General features: G+C 38.4%; 1 protein-coding gene across 1 annotated transcript in view; it reads right to left on the bottom strand.

Annotated features, from left to right (window-relative positions):
• The window catches only part of ARHGEF6 (Rac/Cdc42 guanine nucleotide exchange factor 6), a gene marked incomplete at both ends in the record, with an annotated part of 134,788 nt that overhangs the window by 76,791 nt on the left and 36,085 nt on the right, over window positions 1-21,912 (bottom strand). Inside the window, 2 exons of the mRNA XM_080719476.1 lie at window positions 15,619-15,820; window positions 18,128-18,252. Coding sequence (XP_080575602.1) covers window positions 15,619-15,820; window positions 18,128-18,252 — 327 coding nt within the window. The remainder of the gene's footprint in view (window positions 1-15,618; window positions 15,821-18,127; window positions 18,253-21,912) is intronic.

Raw genomic sequence — 21,912 nt, 5'->3', positions numbered from 1 at the left:
CAACTCAAGATGGATCAAAGACTTGGAAATCAAACCAGAGATCTTGAAGCTCCTTTAAAAGGGCATAGGTCCAACACTGCAACACATAGGCACAGATAAACACTTTATCAACAAGACCCCAAAGGTGCAACAAATTAAAAGGCAAATCAATACGTGGGATTGCATGAAACTGAAGAGCTTCTGATCAGCAAAGGAAACAGTCAAGAACCGCAATCAAGAGTCAGCAGAATGAAAGAAGACTTTTGCCACCTACACCTCTGATAGAGGACTAATATCTAGAAAATACAGAGAACACAAGAAACTCAACACTAAGAAAACAAAGCATCCAATAACAAAATGGGAAAGCAAATTAAATAGACACTTCACGAAAGAAGAATTTCAAATTACCAATAAATGCATGAAAAAAAAAGCTCAACATCACTGGCAATCAGAGAGATGCAAATCAAAACTACCCTGAGATTTCACCTAACTCCAACTAGAATGGCAATCATTCAAAACACAAACAACAGATGCTGGAAAGGATGTGGAGAAGTGTGAACTCTAAAACATCGTTGGTGGGACTGCAAATTAATGCAACCACTTTGGAAAACTGTATGGATAATCCTCAGAAGAATGGGAAAAAATCTACTATTTGATCCAGCAATACCACTTCTGGGTATCTACCCAAAAGTTAGGAAACCAAACTACCAAACTAATGCATGCGTATCTATGTTCATAGCTGCACAATTCACCATAGCCAAACTATAGAACCAGCCAAGATGTCCATCAACAGATGAATGGATTTTTTACTCAGCCATTAAAAAATATTCAATTACATCATTTTCAGGGAAATGGATGTAACTGGAGGACATTATGCTAAGTGAGATTAGTCAGTCACAAAAAATAAGAAATCAGATGTTTTCCCTAATATGTGAGAGTTAGGGAGAAATGGGTCATAGGAGGAACTCTAGATGAAAAAGGAAATCCTATAGAGGAGCAAACAAGACAACCTAAAGGAGGAGAAAGGAGGAAGGAAGAGCACATATCGAAGTCAACCACTAAGCCGAGCAAGGGAAGGAGAGACGGGGAGGGAATGGGGTGGAAACTGGGTAGGGGTTAAATCAGTGATATGTGCATGTATGTACACACAAGTTTTTTTCCCCAATATGATGTATGAATATAATGCACCAATAAAAAAAGATTGACATTTAGGTCTCTTACCTATTGTGAGTTAATATTTGTATATGGCGTTAGGTAAGGGTCCAATTTATTTCTTTTTCATGTAATTATTACTTTTCAACAATATTTAGTGAAAAGATTATTATTTCCTTCAAAGAATGCTCTTGGAAACTTTGTCAAAAATAACTTGACCATATATGGAAGAATTTATTTCTAGGCTTTTTATTTTAATCCACTGGTTTATATATCTGCCTTTATAGCAGTACTACACTGTTTCAATTATTGTAGCTCTATAAGGTTTGAAATCAGAAAATGTACATCTTCTAGTTTTGTTCTTTTATGAGATTGTTTTGGGTATTTAGAGTTCATATTTCATGTTAGGATAGATTTTTTTCTGAAAAAAAGTATACAATAGTTTTAACTTTAAAAAAAAGAAAAAATATCCTCTGGTAAGAAAAAAAGCAAAAAGAAATACTGAAATGTTATCTCTAAGTGATCAAAAGTTTGATATCAGACAAATGAATCTTTTATGTAAGATTATCATTGTTAATTTTGGATAAATTGCTATTATATTAGATGTCAACCACTAAGCCAAGCATGGAAAGGAGGGATGGGGAGGGAATGGGGTAGGGATTGAGTAGGGGCTAACTGGGCAATGTGTGCATGTATATCTACACAAGTTTTTATCCCATTATGAAGTATGAATACAGTGCACCAATAAAAAATTTTTAAAAAATTAGTAAAAGAAAAAAAAGAAAGAAAAACAAAAAATATCCCTTATCAATTCACTTTTGATTCTTCCCCCTTTTCTGCTGATGTCCAGATTCCTATTGTCTACTGATGGAATGATAGGATAAAAAGAAATCTAGTGACAGTTTTTCTGGACAGGAAGCATCTATGTGATATACCCAGGTGATTAAAACAAAAAGTCAAATATAATGCTCAATCTTAGCCTTGGTTTATAATGAAAATGAAGAATGATTTCTTCATCTGTTTTAGACAAATTTAATTAACCATATACCTAATAATCCCTCTGATTGTTATCTATATTTGCATACTAATAAGACATTTTACAAAGATTTAATGACCTTTCAACAGAATCGGTTGGAAAAGACATCATTTCTTTAAGGTATCTTTTCCAATCATACTTTTCTCTATATTTGCTTGACATGGAAATTTTGACAAGAAAATGTCAATATGAAGTCCTAAAAAAAACTCCTAGACTTTTAGGTAACAGAGCAAAACAAAAATTTTAAAAGAGCTATCACTTACTATGCTACTGATGTATTGGCAGAAATTTCTGTGATATATAAGTAACAAATGCTGGGCATAGTGGCACACACTTGTAATACCAGTACTTGGGAAGCTGAAACAGGAGTATCCAGGTTCAAAGCCAGCCTCAGCAGCTTAGTGAGGCTCTTGGCAACTTAGTAAGACCCTGTTTCCAAATACAATATAAAATAAGTCTGGGGGAATAGCCTGGAAGTAGAAGGCCTCTGGGTCCATTCCTAGTACCACAAATAAATAAATATATTTGAAAATATATATTTTGTTTGAAAATAGGTTTCGTTTTTCTCATGGAATAAAAAATTCAGAGGTAAGCAAGCAAAACTGGTATCATGGCTTCTTGATGTCACCAGTGTCCAGGTTCCATCATCCATGACAAGATCCTTTCTTTCTTTCTTTTATCCTTTATCTCTCCTTTTTTTGTAGTGCTGGGAATGAACTTAGGCCTTTGTACATGTTAGACTAGCACTTTACCACTATGACTCATCCCAAGCCCCTTTGTGAGAGGTTATCATCATGGCCACAAAGTCCTCTCCTGCCTTAAGGATATTTGGTATAAAAGGATATTTGGTATGTGTGTTCTATATTCAAATAGTCTATTTCTCAACTTTCTATAGTATTAGGTATGTGGTTCTTTATGATTGACATCTTTTGAAAATAGCTTCCTTTAAAAGAAGTTGTCCCCAGGAATTTAGTCATAGTTATCTGTAGATAAAAGCTACAGTGGAATCCCAAACTTATTTTTGTATCACTTTAAACTTCACTATGATATATAATTACAATGCACCAATAAAAGTATAAAACAATTTGTGTAGTATCAGGCTAAATGATCCCCCCATAGGTTCTAAGTGTGAATTTGTTGGAATTACTATCTCAGTGGCCACAGTATCATATTTTTGACCTAACAGTAATCAAATGGAGATCACTGAGGGTTTCAATTACATTCCTCATTTTACTTCATAAATGACCAGGAGGTTGTATGGTGGTGGAAATTAAAACTTGAAATCAGATACTGCCGGCAGCAGCGGCAAATTCACCGGACAGCTAAAGCAAGCCGAGGTGAGCCGCTGCGGAACAGCCAGGCGGGATTTCTCACCGCAGGTAAAATCTAAAGCTCCCAGTGGCTGAGCTCAGCACACGCCTCAGGGATTCAGAGTGGAAATCAAAACCAAGAAGAAATAAGCCAGCCTCACGGCCGAGGGCGCAGCAACGGCGCCATATTGCCACCAGCGGCAGCAGCAGAGAATTCACCGAATCCAGTAAAGCTACATCTGCGTACTCAAGAACAGTGAGTCAATTTGCGGGCCACAGAGGAGAAATCCCAGTACTGTACTCCCTGGGACTTGACCCAGTGGGGGAGGGACGGTGGCAGAGATGTCACACCATAGAACGTGCAACCTGGCACCCCCCACAGTCTAAAGAATCCTCTATCGACTCTCTGGGTCGGAGACTCTGTGATACAACCCAGTAAAGGAGTAGTGGGGTCTGAGATACTACTCACTCGAGATCCAGAACACCTTAAGTGAAGTCATAGTGACCCAAGGGAAGAAACCAGAGAAGGCACAAACTTCCTAAATCATGGGAAAGAGGAATAATACTGGAGCAATGAATGCCCACAACTCCACAACATCAGAACCCGATAAAACTGAAAATCAGAGATTTCTAGAAGATCAAATCAGGAAAATAACTGTAGAAATAATAGAGGTGCTTCGAAAAGAACTCAGAGAGAGCCAAAAAGAGATAAAGGATGCAATTAATGAAGTAAAGGCCTCAATTCAAAGCACAAACAACCGATTAGACCACATGGAGAACAGAATCTCGCTCTTAGAAGATGATCATTCCAAAAATGAACGCATAGTTTCTAATCTAGGAAAAAATATCCGACAGCAGGAATCTGATATTGAAGAAATATGGGCCCATTTTAAGAGAGCTAACCTAAGAATAATTGGAATAGAGGAGGGAAAAGAAAGTAAAACCAAAGGGATCAACAATCTCTTCAAGGAAGTAATAGAAAATTTTTCAAACATAGAGCAAGAGGTTGATACACATGTCCAGGAAACTTATAGAACTCCCTTTAGACAGGATCGGAGAAGAGGATCCCCACGCCACATAATTGTCAAAATGACCAATGTGGACGCCAAACAGAGAATCTTAAAGGCAACAAAAACAAAGTGCCAAGTGACATTCAGAGGCAAGCCAATTAGAATCACTCCAGACTTCCCAAACCAAGTCATGAGAGCCAGAAGGGCTTGGAGTAACATATTCCAAACTCTGAAAGAAAACAACTTCCAGCCAAAAATTTTCTACCCAGCAAAACTTTCCTTCATATTAGATGGAGAAATAAGAAGCTTCCATGACAAACAGAAACTGAAGGAATTTTTGTCTTCAAAACCAGCACTAGAGAAAATACTCAAAGAGATTAACTACAAAGAAGAAATAGGTAACACACACCAGAACCAGAGAAACAAGAGTTTCCATCCAACAGTCAACTAAGATTGGTTATCTGTGGAGATTCATTACTTATGTTAGTCTTTTACCTATCTCTAAATGGTATTGTTTGCCTTTATTGTTGCTAATTTTTAGGATTTCTAGTTGGAATATTAATATACCTTCAGATATAGCATTTGGAAATATTTTATCCCATTCTATTAGTAACTGTTAACTCTGTTTACATTGTCTTTGGATATACAATATTTTTTTTATTTTTTTAGGGAGTTTGTATACTCTTCTGTTGCCTGTGCCATTGAAATCATATCCAAGAAATCACTGCCAATTTCAGTGTTGTGAGGTTTTATGACCCAGATTTTCTCCTAAAAGTTTAGAGTCTTAAGATTTATATTTAGGTCTTTTATCTATTTTGAGTTAATATTTGTATATGGGATTAGGTAAGGGTCCAACTTTATTCTTTTCCATGTAATTATTATGTTTCAACAATATTTAGTTAAAATATTATTATTTCCACCACCAAATGTTCGTGGAAACCTTGTCAAAAATAACCTGACAATATAGGGAAGAATTTAGCTCTAGGCTTGTATTTAACTCCAATGGTTTATATATCTGCCTTTAGAACAGTACTACACTGTTTCAATTATTGTAGCTCTATATGGTTTGAAATCAGAAAATATATATCTTCTAGCTTTGTTCTTTTTCAAGATCGTTTTGGGTATCTAGAGTCCATATTCCATATTAGGATAGAGTTTTTTCTGAAAAATAAATATATAAATATATGATAGTTTCACCTAAAAAAATAGAAAAAAAATATTCTCTGGTAAGAAAGAAAGTAAAAAGAAATATTGAAATGTTATTTTTAAGTCATCAAAAGCTTGGTATCAGACAAATGAAACTGTTATGTGAAATTATCATTTTTAATTTTGGATAAATTGCTATAATACTAGATGTCAACCACTAAGCCAAGCATGGGAGAGAGGGATGGGGAGAGATTGGGGTGGGGATCGGGTTGGGGCTGACTGGGCGATATGTGCATGTATGTCTACAAAAGTTTGTATCCCACTATGATGTATGAATACAGTGCACCAATAAAAAATTAATTAATTAAAATAATAATAATAATAAACTGCAAAAAAAACTTGAAATCAAAGGTTTTGTTTGTCTGAAAGATGCCTTTCATCTATGAACCACTTTTTTTTTTGGTAATACTAGGGATAGAACCCAGGGACATTCTACTTCCAAGCTACACCCCCAGGGCTTTTTTATTATTTATTTTGAAACAAAGTCTCACTAAGTTGCAAAGGGCATCACTAAATAGCTTAGGCTTTACACAAACCTGGAACCACAATCCTTCTGTCTCAGCCTCCTGAATGCTGAGATTAAAAGCATGCGTCACCACACCCAGCTTATTCTGAACCACTTTTTCAACTTCATTGAAGACAAATCTTTCTTAAGATTATACATTAGCATAGAAGTTATGGAAAGAAATAAACTAACAGCATCTTCTATACCAAATTATCAAACAGTAAGCTTTGAATTGATAATGTCTCTCAGAAGCATCCTAGCTGAGTTTTGGCTTACTGGCCATTTTGTGGAGGTTGCAGGAGTTGGGGTAGACAAGAATTCATGTCAAAGAAGATCTATTGCTCACCAAACATTCCCAAGGAGACATTTTCATTACAAGATGCTAGTCTTGTCTACCATCCCCCAGGCTCACTTTGCTCACTCCTATTACAGCTCTTTCCTGGTTTTTGTTTTCCTCCACCAATCATTATGATTTAGGTTGTCCTTCCCTTTCTTCTGGGCCTATCTGAAGCCTGCTTGTCTTTAAACATTCAGTTCAAGCCCTATCTCCTCCAGTAAGTCTCCTCCAGTCTTTTATCCTTAATGCACTCTCCGCCTCTTGGCATTTATGATGTGCTCTGTATTTCACACTTTGTTGCCTAACGCCTTAACTGCCACTTACTTGTTTCATATTCAGTTCTTATCTCCCTCCTATGTTCTCACTGAATGTTGGAGAACTTTGGAACTATGACTTGCTACATTTCTACACAATAACCCTAAAATAATTCATGTTTAGTACCAAGCACCACCATACTCCAGCAAACACACACACACACAATAACATCAACCTCCTATCTTCTCTATTAATGGAGTTAAGCACTTTATTCGTCTTTTTTGTTACTGTAACAAAATACTTGATCTGGATATTTTATAAGAAAAAATATTTATTTAGCTCATAGTTTTGGAGATGAAAGTAAAAATTATGAGGCCACATCTGTTTGGCTTCTGTTAAGGCCCCTTTGATTAAGTGATAATATGTCAGAGAAATGGAAGAGTGCAGAAATGAGATCATATACCCAGAGAGATTCAGGGGCCAGGCTTATTAATCTTTTTATAACAATGTACTCTCTTGTTGAGTAAGTTGTCTTTCACCTGCCTGTCTGGATGACTTAGGTGACCCTCTTCTCACCACTCTCCCTGGCACTTGTCTTTAGATCTATCTCCAAACTTAACATACTATATATCAATGACATCTTCCTCTACTAGACTATGGGTACCATGTGAGCAAAAGTCATTTTAAGCTTCTCTGCTTTATCAGCACACAAGATAAAACTGATGTTTAATCATAGGAAATAAATCTTTGTTATATACAGAAGTGGGTGATAATGCTGGATCCCTAGACTTGGAGATAAACTCACTTTTTCCCTTGTCTTCATAAACTAATCATCGGCAGGTTAGTAAAACACTGTTTCACACTTCCATTGACATTATGTACATATGTGAGAATACTAATGTCAATCTCAATATCATGTATATAAAAGGAGAGGTGGAGCTGGGCGTGGTGGCACACGCTTATAATCCCCGTGCTTGGGAGGCAGAGACGGGAGGATCGCGCTGGTTTGGAGCCAGCCTCGCTGGCTTAAGACACCCAGTTTCCAAATAAAAAATATAAAAATTGGTCTGGGAATGTAGCTCATGGGAGTGTATCCCGGAGGTAGAAGGGCTTCCAGGAACCCCAGTACCACCAAAATAATAATAATAATATAAATAAATAAAAGGAGAGGTGGAGGGATGAAACAGAAGGGAGACTCACCAAGTGCTGTGTGCATGTATGTCCCTATCACTCTGAACTGTATTATGATGTGTTACTAGAATGCACCAAAAAAGTATATAAAAATAAAATAAAATGCTGTTTCAATAGATCTACTACATTCATCCTCTTCTCTTCCTCCCCATATCACCCAGTGTAGTCCACACCATTATCTAGATTGTCTGTATCTCAGCCATAGCTTCTTTTGGTCTCCCTACATCCTCCTTTGTCATCCACACCACTTTTCTGAAACCCAGCTCTCATACCACCGCTATAAAAATCTTGCTAAACCACACATTACCAGTACTTACAACTTCACACTGACACCCCTCTTTGTGGAGCTGTAGCTCAACACCCAGTTTTTTTTCATCACACCTCTAATGCTCAACCCAAGTCACCCTGCCACTTACTCTATGCCTTCCTACTGCCATGCTTTAACTTACTCATTCCCTCTTACCTTCTTCTACCAGTAAGAATCTTCTTCCATCATTCACAGCCCAGTTTGCATGCTTCCTCCAACTTAGGTTATTGTTAATCAAATTATGTCTTTTCTGCTCTAACTGTATCTTACATAAAATTTTGTCTGTGTTACTTATCCCATCCTATCCCATTATAGCTCACTGTGCACACATGAATCTTGACGACTAGCCTACATTGATCTAAAGGACTGAATCCACGAGAACTATATTGTTATAGTAAGCACCCCAAGTGCCTAGAAAAAACTAAATACTCATTAATTTTACAAATATTTACTGAGCACAAACAAAACAGGTAAAATGTCTGTTTTGTTTCCTGTGGCATACACTTATAATCCCATTATTTGGGAAGCTGATACAGAAAGATTGCAGGTTCACAACCAAGCCTCCAGCTACTTATGAGGCCTTCCACAACTTAGTGAGACCCTGTTTCAAACAAAAGAATAAAAATGGGGCTGGGGTGTAGCTTGGAGGAAGAATGGCCCTGAGTTCAATTCCCAGTACTAGAAAAAAAGAAAATAAAAATATTTGCTCTTGTGGCATTTACATTTTAGTGGTAAGATACAAATAGTACATGAAATAAATAAGCAAATATATAGCATGTTAGATGGGGAGGAATGACAAAAAATAAAGCAGAAAATGGAGAGGAGGCATTGGGGATAGGGTTCACCTTTCTCCTGGGTGACAGGGAAGGCTTGACTGTGAAATGGGCAAGTAAGAAGACCTGAAGGAGGTGAGGGATGCAGCAATATAATATCTGGGGAGATTTTCCAGATGTAAAAACATCGTGGGATGCAGGAGACTCTCTGGTACAGTGTGGCTGGAGTGGAAGGGGTGAGGATGAGAAGTCAAAGAGGCCAGGAGCAGATGGGAAATGGTGTTTCATGTGCTTCTAGTACTAGGATATACTTGACTAACAGCCTTCTTGTCCTCCACACCTATTCTGAACAGCTGGGTTAGATCTTTGTAGAGATTACTTAGGTGCTCAACTCAGAGCCAGAGTTTACCATATGAGTCCAACACCAAAGACAGCATAGGAAAACACTGAAGGGAAAGGTCTAGAGACCAGAACAAACAGCCTGGGCCAGTCCATAAAGGAGTGGCTAGACTGCTATAGATATTGCAGTAAGTGACATTGCTATGAAGGCCAGCAAAGCAAGGATAGGCTGTCCACTTCCCACAATAATGCTTAGAGTTCCCAGACAAGAAAGCAAGGCCTGTTTCTTTTAGTTTTTCAGATGAATACACTGAATCAGAGAGAAACATCAGAGTAAATAGGGAAAATGCGGAGTTTTTTTGTTGTTGTTATTTTCAGAACTGGGGGTGGAACCCAGGGGCATTCTACCTCTGAGCTACACTCCCAGCCCTATTTTTCATTCTTTATTTTTTATTTATTTTTATTTGTTGTGTGTGTGTGTGTGTGTGTGTGTGTGTGTGTGTGTGTGGTGGTACTGGGGTTCCTGGAAGCCCTTCTACCTACAAGCTACACTCCCAGACCTATTTTTATATATATTTTTTGGAAACAGGGTCTCTTAAGCCAGCACGGCTAGCTTCGAACATGCGCGAGCCTCCTGTCTTTGCCTCCCAAGTGCAGGGATTACAAGCTTGCACCACCACAACAGGCTTTTATTCTTTATTTTGAAACAGGGTCTTACTAAGTTGCAGAGGACCTCACTAAGAACATGAGGCTGGCTGTGAACCTGTGATCCTCCTGTCTCACCCTCCCAAGTACTTGGACTACAAGAATGCACCACCATACCCAGCTCTTGGGAAATAGCTTAATATGACAACAAGATTATGTCAATGGTAAAATGCAGCAAAAAAGGATCATCTGTGAAAATCATCACAACTGAGAAAATTCCAGGAAAGGCCTGGGAAATTACTTCAAGGCTTAACAGAAACAGCTCAGTTCTCAAGAAGCAGAAATGTTGAGGGCTGGGGTGTGGTTCAGTGGTAGAGTGCTTGTCTAACATGCAGGAGGCTGTGGGCTCTATTGCCAGCATTGTATGAGAAGTTTATGCATACAGAAATAATGCTGAGAAGTTTATGCATACAGAAATAATTATGAATCTGGCAGTAAATGCACTCTATTAAAGGAAATATCCCCTTTCATCCAACCCAGAACACAAAAAGTATACAAACTCAAGTTTATCTTAAATATTTTAGAGAAAAGCTTCTTGTAACAGTAGTTGTCTGGGGAAGGTGTACAGAAAGGAGGAGTGTGTGTGTGTGTGTGTGTGTGTGTGTGTGTGTGTGTTACTGGGGACTGAACAAAGGGATATTATACTCCTGAGTATACCCCAGCCCTATTTTATTTTTATTTTGAAACAGGGTCATCTTAAATTACTGAGGCTGCCCTCAAACCTGCAGTCTGAAGAGGAATTTTTATTAATAGTATAAAATTTGAGTCTTTTAAAAAGACAACAAATTCAACAAATGGTATTGGCAGAACTGGTTAACCATTGGCAGAAAAATGGAAATAAATCCCACTTTCTCACCCTGCACAAGAGTCAATTCAAGATGGATTAAAGAGCCGGGCATGGTGGCACACGCTTGTAATCCCCACCCTTGGGAGGCTGAGACAGGAGGATCGCACGGGTTCGAAGCCAGCCTCAGCTACTTAGTGAGGCTCTCAGCAACTTAGTGAGACCCGGTTTCCAAATAAAATATAAAAGGTCTGGGAGTATAGCCCGGAGGTAGAAAGCCTCTGGATTCCACCCCCAGTACCACCACCAAAAAAAAAAAAGATGGATCAAAGACTTAGAAATTAGACCAGAGACCTTGAGGCTCCTTGAAGAGGACATAGGTCCAACACTACAACACATAGGCACAGATTTAAAAAACGTTCTCAACAAGACTCCAAAGGCACAAAAAACTAAAAGGCAAATCAATAAGTGGGATTGCATTAAACTGAAGAGCTCCTGTACAGCAAAGGAAATTACCAAGAACTTCAACTGAGAGCCAACAGAATGAGTGAAGATTTCTACCTACTACTCCTCTGATAGAGGACTAATATCTAGAATATACAGAGAACTCAAGAAACTCAGCACTAAAAAAAATAACCCAATCAAAAAACAGGCAAGTGAATTAAATAAACACTTCATAAAGAAAGAAATTCAATTGGCCAATAAATGCAAAAAACTCAACATCATTAGCAATCAGAGAGATGCAAATCAAAACTACCCTGAGATTCCACCTAACACAAACTAACCTTAACCAAAGGCAAAAAATCACATGATCATTTCAATAGACGCTGAAAAAACATTTGATAAAATTCAACATCCATTTATGATAAAAACACTGCAGAGAATTGGAAGAAAAGAAACATATATCAACATCATAAAGGCAATCTACAATAAGCCCACCGCCAACATCATATTGAATGGTGAAAAAATTCAAGAATGCCCCCTAAAAACAGGAACGAGACAAGGATGTCCATTATCACCACTTCTCTTAAATATACTATTAGAGGCTCTAGCCAGAGCAATAAGGCAAGAAAAAGAAATCAAAGGAATATAAATAGGAAAAGAAGAACTCAAACTTTCACCATTTGCAGATGATATGATACTATATTTAGAAAACCCAACAAACTCAACAAAAGGCTTATAGAACTGATCAACAAATTTGGCAAAGTGTCCGGATACAAAATCAATCTTAAAAAATCAGAAGCTTTCCTGTATACCAACCATAAATCCACTGAAAAACAAATTCAGAAAACACTTCCACTCAGGATTGCCCACAAAAAAATAAAATATACTTAGGAATAAACTTAACCAAGGAGGTAAAAGATCTCTACAAAGAAAATAATAAAACATTGAAAAAAGAAATAGAGGATCTCAGAAGATGGAAGGATCTTCCATATTCATGGATAAGCAGAATAAATAGAATAAAAATGGCCATACTTCCAAAAGGGATCTACAGATTCAACGCAATACCCATTAAAATACCAAGATCATTCCTCACAGACATAGAAAAATCATTCCTTAAATTCATTTGGAACAACAAAAGACCCAGAATAGCCAAAGTAGTTCTCAGCAACAAAAACCATGCAGGAGGCATCACAATACGTGACTTTAAAATATATTATAAAGCCATTGTAATAAATACAACACAAAACAGATACATAGACCAATGAAGCAGAATAGAAGACTCAGAAACAAATCCACACACTTACAGCCAATTGATTTTTGACAAAGCAGCCAAAAACATACACTGGACGAAAGAGAGTCTGTTCAACAAATGGTGTTGGCAAAACTGGTTAACCATGTGCAGAAAAAATGGAAATAAATCCCACTTCCTCTCCCTGCACAAGAGTCAATTCAAGATGGATCAAAGAATTGGAAATTAGACCAGAGAGCTTAAGGCTCCTCGAAGAGGGCATAGTTCCAACACTGCAACACATAGGCATAGATAAAATCTTTCTCAACAAGACCCCAAAGGCACAAGAAACCAAAAGGCGAATCAATACGTGGGATTGCATAAAACTGAAGAGCTTCTGTAAAGCAAGAGAAACTATCAAGAACCTCAATAGAGAGCTGACAGAATGGGAGAAATTATTTTTGCCACCTACTACTCCAATAGAGGATTAATATCTAGAATATATGGAGAACTCAAGAAACTCAGCACTAAGAAAACCAATCAAAAAATAGGCAAGTGAATTAAATAGACACTTCAAAAAGAAAGAAATTCAAATGGCCAATAAATGTATGAAAAAAAGTTCAACATCATTGGCAATCAGAGAGATGCAAATCAAAACTACCTTTAGATTTTATCAAACTCCAATTAGAATGGCAATCATTTAAAACACAAACAACAACAAATGCTGGCAAGGATGTGGAGGAGTGGAAACCCTAAAACATTGTTGATGGGGTTGCAAATTAGTGCAACCACTTTGGAAAACAGTATAGAGGATCCTCAGAAGAATGGGAACAAATTTACCATTTGATCCAGCAATACCACTTCTAGATATCTACCCAAAGAAAGAAAATCAAATTACCAAACTAATGCATGCATATCTATGTTCATAGCTGCACAATTCACCATAGCCAAACTATGGAACCAGCCAAGATGTCCTTCAACAGATGAATGGATTACAAATCTGTGGGATATGTACATAATGGAATTTACTCAGCCATAAAGAAAAACACAATTACATGGTTTACAGGGAAATGGATGGAACTTGAGGACATAATGCTAAGTGATATTAGTCAGTCACAAAAAATAAGAAATCAGATGATTTCCCTAATATGTGAAAGCTAGGGAGAAATGGGTAACAGAAGGAACTCTAGATGAAGAAGGAGATTCTATAGAGGAGCAAATAAGGCAACTTAAGTGAGTAGATGGGAGGGGAGAAGAGGGAAACTCTCTAAAGCACATGGTGTACTTAAACAAACATGTCAAAATCAATCACTAAGCCAAGCATGGGAAGGAGGGATGAGGAGGGAATTGGGTGAGGACTGGGTAAGAGGTAATTGGGTGATGTGTGCATGTGGTTCTACAAAAGTCTTTGATCCTATTAAGATGTATCACTACAATGCACCAATAAAAATTAAAAATAAATAATATTTAAAAACATAAAGGGATTTTTAATTAAAAAATAAAAAGCAACAAAGACATCAACAAAAAATACATTGAAGGGCTATTCATTTAAAGGAGCCCTTGGGTAAATATTTTTGAAAAGTGAAACTATATAATAATAACTAAACACTGTTTCATCCATATTATGACTTCATACTTTTATGTATCAGGGTTCAGAGTTTGTTTTGTTGTGTTGTAATATAAACCAAACCTTACCTCTTATGTAAGAAGGACAAGTGAGTTACCAAAAAACTTCAAGAAAGTCTATTGAAAAGCAATAAGAATTTATTCTTAGCCAAATGTAGTGGCACGCACCTGTAATCTCAGGACATGGGAGGCCAACTCAGTAACTTAGTAAGATCCTGCTTCAAAAAATGAAATAGGGCTGGGTGTGCATCTGAGGTATAATGCCCCTGAGTTTAATCCTTGTTGTCCCTCCCCCCCGAAAAAAGTTCATTCTTTGGACATTATTAAGTAAAAGGATAAGCATCTAGTGGTATACAGTGAGTTAAGGGCTGTCTTGTTAACAAAGGAGCCAGGCAGTGTACTGCAGTCCTATGATTGTTATCTCTCATGTATATCTCTGAGGCATTTGGTCTTAGGTCTGCATTAACATGTAACAGCAAAAAAAAAAAAAAAAAAAAAAAAAACGTAAGTAACGTAAGTAGGATTAATTTCCAATTTTCTGCATATGGTTAACCAGTTTTCCCAACACCATTTGTTAAACAGGCTATCTTTTTTCCAGTGTATAGTTTTGGCCCCTTTGTCAAAAATCAGTTGGCTGTAAGTGTGTGGTTTCTTCTATACTGCTCCATTGGCCTATGTATCTGTTTTGTGCCAGTATCATGCTCTTTTTATTGCAATGGCTTTGTAGTATAGTTTAAAGTCAAGTACTGTGATTCCTCCTGCATGGGTTAGGAGAAATGGGTCATAAGAGGAACACTAGATGAAAAAGGAAATCCTATAGACGAGCAAATAAGACAACCTAACTGTAGGGATAAGAGGGGGAAAGAAGGAAACTCTCTAAAGCACATGATGTATTTATTCATATCATAGTCAATCACTAAGCCAAGCATGGGAGGGAGGGAGGGGGAGGGGGTGGAGACTGGGGAGGGGCTAACTGGGTGATGTGTGCATATGTCAACACAAGTTTTTTACCCCATTATGAAGTATGAATACAATGCACTAATAATTTTTTTAAAAAGTAGGCTAGTATTTGGCCTCTCTTCTTACTGTAATCTGCCACAGTGATTATTAGAGTAGCAGGAATGACTATGTATGTTACATGAGCTAGACTTAGTAGACAGAAAGGGGCACAATTAAGGAGAAACAGTTGTCTGAGCTTTGAATTCCTTTGTTTTTTTCTCTTTCTGATGCCTTGCTATAACCTAAATACAACTGTGTTTCCAAATATCTAATCATGAATTTTTCCCAGTTATTTCTGTCCTGACTATTTTTGACATACACAAACAAGTATAAACAGTTTTTGTTAGCCAATTAAAACTACAAGATTTTCAGTAACAACTCCAAGGAAGTACATGAGTCCCACCTCTAAAGGGTTTTCAAAGCTTCACTTACCACTTGATTTAATTTCACGGACATAATTACTAGGGAACCAGCCTGTTCTTCCATTTAATGTGCCTTCCCACCAGCCTCCTTCTTCAACTCGAGTGACATAAATGATATCCCCCTTACAGACTGACAGTTCATCTTCATTGGTCTGCTTAAAGTTGAATCTTGCCTTGACTATCAACTGGTGACTTCCATTTTCCGTCATCTCCTAAAGAAACAAAAAACACAGCAGATCCCATATAAATGAGATACAGGTAAAAATGATATGGTTTTAGGCAATACCTATCTCTAGGGGACCAAAAGTAACACTCCAGTTCCATCTCAGTTCTAAGTTTTAACTTAGGAGTCTATGAATGGGCCTCAAGAGGAATTCAAACTTTATACAAACGTTTTCATTTGTAAGAATATGTATTTTAATATGGAGAGAAATACACCAAGTGATATGGGCCTGCATATATGTTTCACTTTGATTCTCACTATGATGTATAAGTAAATACATCAGTAAAAGTATTTTTACAAAGTAAAAATATAGTAGCTGGACATAGTGTTGCACGCTTGTAATCCCAGTACTTGGGAGGCTGAGATAGGAGGATCCAGGTTTGCAGACAACTTCAGCTACTTAGTGAGGACCTTTGCAACTCAGTGAGACCTTGTTTCAAAAAAAGAATAAAGCCAGGCGTGGTGGCGCACGCTTGTAATCCCTGCGCTTGGGAGGCAGAGACAGGAGGATGGGGCAGGTTCGAAGCCAGCTGAGCTGGCTTAAGAGACCCTGTTTCCAAATAAAAAGTACAAAATAGGTCTGGGAGTGTAGCCTGGAGGTAGAAGGACTTCCAGGAACCCCAGTACCACAAAAAAAGTGACACAAGTGGGTGTCACTTGGAGGTAGAATGCCCCTAGGTTTCATCCCTAGTATGACAAAAATATATATAGGTCTGGGGTTATAGCTTGGAGATAAAATGTCCTTGAGTTCAGTACCACAAAAAATAGAAAAGTAAAAAAATAATAATAAAAAGAAGCCAGGCATGGTGGCACATGCTTTTAATCCTAGTACTTGGGAGGCTGAGACAGGAGGACTGCAAGTTAGTGGTCAGCCTCAACTACTTTGTGAGGCCCTCTACAATTTAGTGAGACCCTGTTTCAAAGTAAAGAATAAAAACAATAAGGCTGGGGATGTAGCTCAGAGGTAGAATGCCCCTTGGTTTCAATTCCCAGTACCATAAAAAAGAATGTGCACTTTAGGTCACAGCTTTTGTTTCCCTCTACGTCCCTTCACCAGTTATTGAAAGACACCTATAACAAAGTAGAATGGTAGCCAGGTGTGGTGACACATGCTTGTAATTCTAGTACTTGGGAAACAGAGGCAGGAAGATCCCAGGTTTGAGCACAGCCTCAGCAAGTAATGTAACTCTAATTAACTTAGGAAGACCCTATTTCAAAATAAAAAATAAAATAGGCTTGGGAATATAGCTCAAAGGCAGAATGCTCCTGGGTTCAATCCATAGTACCTCACAAAAGTAGAGTGGCAAACTTCCACCTTGCCTTTGCCCAACACACAAACTTAGTCTACTTATTAGCTAGTAACCTACTCTCATAAAAATAGGCTCTCACCTCCTGATTCCTAAGAATATCTTAATTTAGCTAAGACTTGGTCATATGAGAAAATCAGACACCATATACTTACCTATATCTGAAATTCTTAATCTGTCTTGTATAGATTGGGCTTGAGTTTTTGAGATTCACAGACTCTTTTCCTAATCTGAGAAGCACAATGGATCTTTGCTAGAATAAGTTCATACACATTAGCTTTTATGTACAATTTGAAAGGGTCAAAGGAGTGTGGCTTCATAGTGTTCTTCAGCTTCTCAGAGAGATCTATGACCTAAAAAGGTTAAGAGCCACCCCTTTAATACTTTGGAAGTAATAGGTCATAATGACCTACAGTAAGCAGGTGGCTTTTGACATGGAAGATAGGCTTTGCCCAAACTGATGATGGCATGTTCCCTCCAAATAAAAGCTCCCAACAGTATCCAACAAAAAGACAACTGGGAGATTCCAATATAGAAAGTTGTCATCAGTTGATATTTAAAATCGAGTCTTGCTCAAAAGGAATTCAGAAAAATACAGATGACAATAATGAGAACAGGAATGAATATTGAGTGGTTGCCTACTAAGTGCTAGGTATCAGTCAAGTCTGATAAACCTAGAGACAGAGAAAATAACAGAGAAGTACCATCAGGAGGACTCTTAATGACCTACATTTACTTAGCATTCTCAGATAAGTAACTTTCTAGATTCCAGAAAGCAAAAAAGCTGGGACTTTAACCCTGATTTCAGACTCTGGGCCCCACAAGTCTGATTTGTTCCATCAAACCAGCCTGAATTGGTGTTCAGTTTATAACAAGCTTTCTTGGTGACACCCCAAGCAAACAGAATGGCTATCTCACTGCATATGGAAATGCAGCTGGGACATAGATCCAATTTTATAACAGGTGGGGGGATTAGGGACTATACTTACCACTGCCTTTGACTGCCTTTGCAGCCCTGGAGCTGTGCTAGAAATGGGTCCCTGTGGGTTTTTCTGAGAACTATTAGCAGCACTAAGAGAAGAGGAACGTCCACATGGTCTTTCTGATAGCTGATCTGTGAAAAGAGGAAAAGGAATGGTAATGAAACTGCTCATTTCAGGACATAACATTCTTCATGGGACATTATCAAAGACATCCTAGCTATACGTTGAACTGTAATCATTATGATCATGCAAGTCTCCAAGTGTATGTCATTTGCCTCCCAAATCCCCCCATTTTAGTGGCCAACTTATTTTTCTTAACCTTACTGGTCATTGCTCCCCAGTAGAATGAAAAACAGCGACAGATCCACATTTTCTCTCAACCCATTTCCCCACAACTCTTCCCTGCTGAACCAGTTGCAACTGAATGCTCTGTTATCCAAGGCAGAACTATATCAAGTACCAAACAGCTGTCTGTGGCTCTTATTACTTTGAAATACTTCAAATTTCTCACTTTGTTTTTGGCCCATAATGCAGTGGTTCTTTTCTTACATGTAACAATATGTGTGGCATATATAATGTAAAATTTCCATGGTGTGCATTTGGGTGGGTGGGTAGAAAAATGAAAATGAGAGTGAGTAGGTGTCTGGGACAGTTGCAGTCTTAATACTAAAATAATTTGTTTGTAGAAAAAATCAAACTCAGGAGCCTTCTCTTCCTTGAAACCTTGTGAAATTTGATCAGGCCAGAGCTAAGATCGGTGGTTTCAGTATGCTGAAAGTGTACTAAAGACAGGAGTTGGCTTCTTGACAAATTCAAATGAGGCTTCTTTATCTCTACATTTATTTTTAAAAGATATAAACTGCAAAAGTCTAAAGCCCAAACATTCCCTAGGCGACAAGCTTAGTATCCAAGTAATTTCCTTGATGCTGTGGGTTTTAACTTTCACCTCCTTGTATTTTTATAAATATCTGTGGCAAGAGAAGAGACTGTAAAACTTGCTGGAAGAATTTGGCAAAGGAACATATAATTTGTGTGGCATAATGTTAGAATTATACGATCCTCCCTGCCCAAAACTGGATAGTTGTCATGCGTGTTAAATATAGTTACTTGAATTAGCTGTACTTTCTGCTATATGCCTTGTGATAGCTCAAAAACATTTTTCCCAAATAGCAAATGAACAACTTTAGAGAAGTATTTTTACATGTCTTGCTATTATATACAGCTCTTTTGACTAAAACTATAATTACTTGATAGCTTCCTAGATGCTCCATCCTATTTGGCACTTGATTATATTGTCTGTTCTCATTCTCTAATTGTTTCTTGTGGTTAAGTTGAGTTTCCCTAAATAGACAGTAATTTTCTCAAGGGTGGGGATTGTATCTTCCACTTCCTTTGTAGCACCTGGCAGTGCTGGGCACACAGCCCCTTGCCTCTCCAACTGTTTGAGCAGCAGGACTCAGGTTTGGCCATAAGGCTTCTACAGTCAGTCACATATATAGGTTTGAATTCCATTCCAGCCACCTTCTTTGTTGTTGCTTTTTGGGGGTAGTAAGTGAATACTGTCCCCAGAGGAAGGGGGGTCTACCTAGGAGCTACATTCTCATCTCTCATTTTTAATTTTTTTCCTGTGGTACTGGGGTGGAACCCAGGGGTTTTCTACCTCCAGGCTATATTCCCAGACCTATTTTATATTTTATTTGGAAACAAGGTCTCACTAAGTTGCTGTGAGCCTCACTTAGTAGCGGAGGCTGGCTTGGAACCTGCACAATCCTCCTGTCTCAGCCTCCCAAATTCTGGGATTGCAAGCATATGCCACCACGCCCAGCTTTCATTTTTAATTTTGAAATAAGGTCTTGCTAAGTTGCTGAGGCTGGCTTGGCAACCACAATCCTCCTGTCTCAGCAGCCTCCCAAGTACTGGGATTAAAGGTGTGTTCCATCATACCCAATACCAGACACTTAGTTTGGCAACTGGGGGCCTGGCTTTCTTTGTCTATAATATGGGTCTAATAATAATAACACTGCCCCCCAGGAGTGTTTCAAAGATTGCATGACACCACTACGGCTCTTAGGACAGGGTAGACTCAGGGAAGGGATGAAATCATTTGAACTCTGATTATTGCTACTGCTGTAGATAAGATACTCTACCACAGAGGAACATAATTCCACTCTTGAACCTACCATATTTTACTTTGAATCTACTAATACTTACATTTAGAAACCTCCAATGTGGTGAGTATCCAATATCTAAACAAAGGATACGCTTTCCTCTCTCTAAGAATTTGAAGTTTCACTTCTAATTCAAAGATATCGAGGGGTTCCTTTACATTCATAAAGACTTATAGAAAACTATGAGAAAAAAAATGTGTCTCTTGTGTGGAAAGAGAAGTGATATCTGCATTTTTTAAACTTTGTAAAAAAGGCAACTGGTTTTTTTTTATTTTTTATCTTGTTAAACTGAGTTGGCTATTCAAGAGCTGTGAAGGAAATTATTTGTGTGTTTTAATATTATATTCAGGGCATTAGAACACCTCTGTGATAAGTATATTTAAATACCATTGAGCTGGGCATGGTGGCGCATGCTTGTAAACCCAATTATTGGGAAGCTGAGACAGTAGGATCACAGGTTCAAAGCCAGCCTCAGAAACTTAGTAAGATCCTATTTGAAAATAAAAATAAAATGGAGCTAGGAGTATAGCTCAGAGGTAGAACACCCCTGGGTTTAATCCTCAGTACCAAAATAAATAAATAAATAAATCCTGTGATAGGTATGGTTAAGCCATGAAAAAATATTTTACATTCAGTGGGGTTTATTTGGGGGAGGGGAAATTTGTACCAACTAAATAATCCTTGTCATAGTTGGTTTCTAAGGTAATCAGAGACTTCCGGGAAGATGGCGACCGAGAAAAGCGGGGCTTAAGAGTCCCGCCAACAACCAATCTCCATTACCACAAAAAGAGCGCCTTTCATAGCCAGAAAACACCATCACCAGAAAAACAAAAAAACCACCAGGCTCCAGAGAGAAAGCGGACTGAGAACAGAGCTCAGGGCCACAGAGGAGACACACGCGCCCGAGGACGCAGCAGCAGCGCCATACTGCCGGCGGCAGCGGCGAACTCAGCGGACGGCTACAGCAAGCCGAGGTGAGCCGATGCGGAACAGCCAGGCGGGATCTTTCGGCGCAGACAGCACTTAAAGCTCCCAGTGGCTGAGCTCAGCACACGCTGCAGGAATTCAGAGTGGAAATCAAAACCAGAGAAAAAAAAATACGGCAGCCTCATGGCCGAGGGCGTGGCAGAGGCGCCATATTGCCACCGGCGGCGGCAGCAGCAGTGAATTCACCGAGTCCAATACAGCTACATCTGCGTACTCAAGAACAGTGAGTCAAATTGCGGGCCACAGAGGAGAAATCCCAGTATTGTGCCTCCTGGGACTTGACCCAGTGAGGGAGTGGTGGTGGCAGAGATATCACACCATAGGAGAGCGTGCAACCTGGCACCCCCCATAGTTTAAAGCAGCCTCTATCGACTCCCTGGGTCGGAGACTCTGTGATACAACCCAGTAAAGGAGTAGTAGGGTCTGAGATAATACAGACTCGAGATCCAGAGCACCTTAAGTGAAGCCATAGTGACCCAAGGGAAGAACCCAGAGAAGGCACAAACTTCCTAAATCATGGGAAAGAGGAATAATACTGGAGCAATGAATGCCCACAACCCCACAACATCAGAACCCGATAAAACAGAAAATCAGAGATTTCTAGAAGATCAAATCAGGAAAATAACTGTAGAAATA

Source organism: Muscardinus avellanarius, assembly GCF_963383645.1.
Source record: "Muscardinus avellanarius genome assembly, chromosome: X".
NCBI lineage: Eukaryota > Metazoa > Chordata > Mammalia > Rodentia > Gliridae > Muscardinus > Muscardinus avellanarius.
The sequence above is the reverse complement of the archived record's forward strand: the minus strand, read 5'-3'. Positions and strand labels throughout refer to the sequence as shown.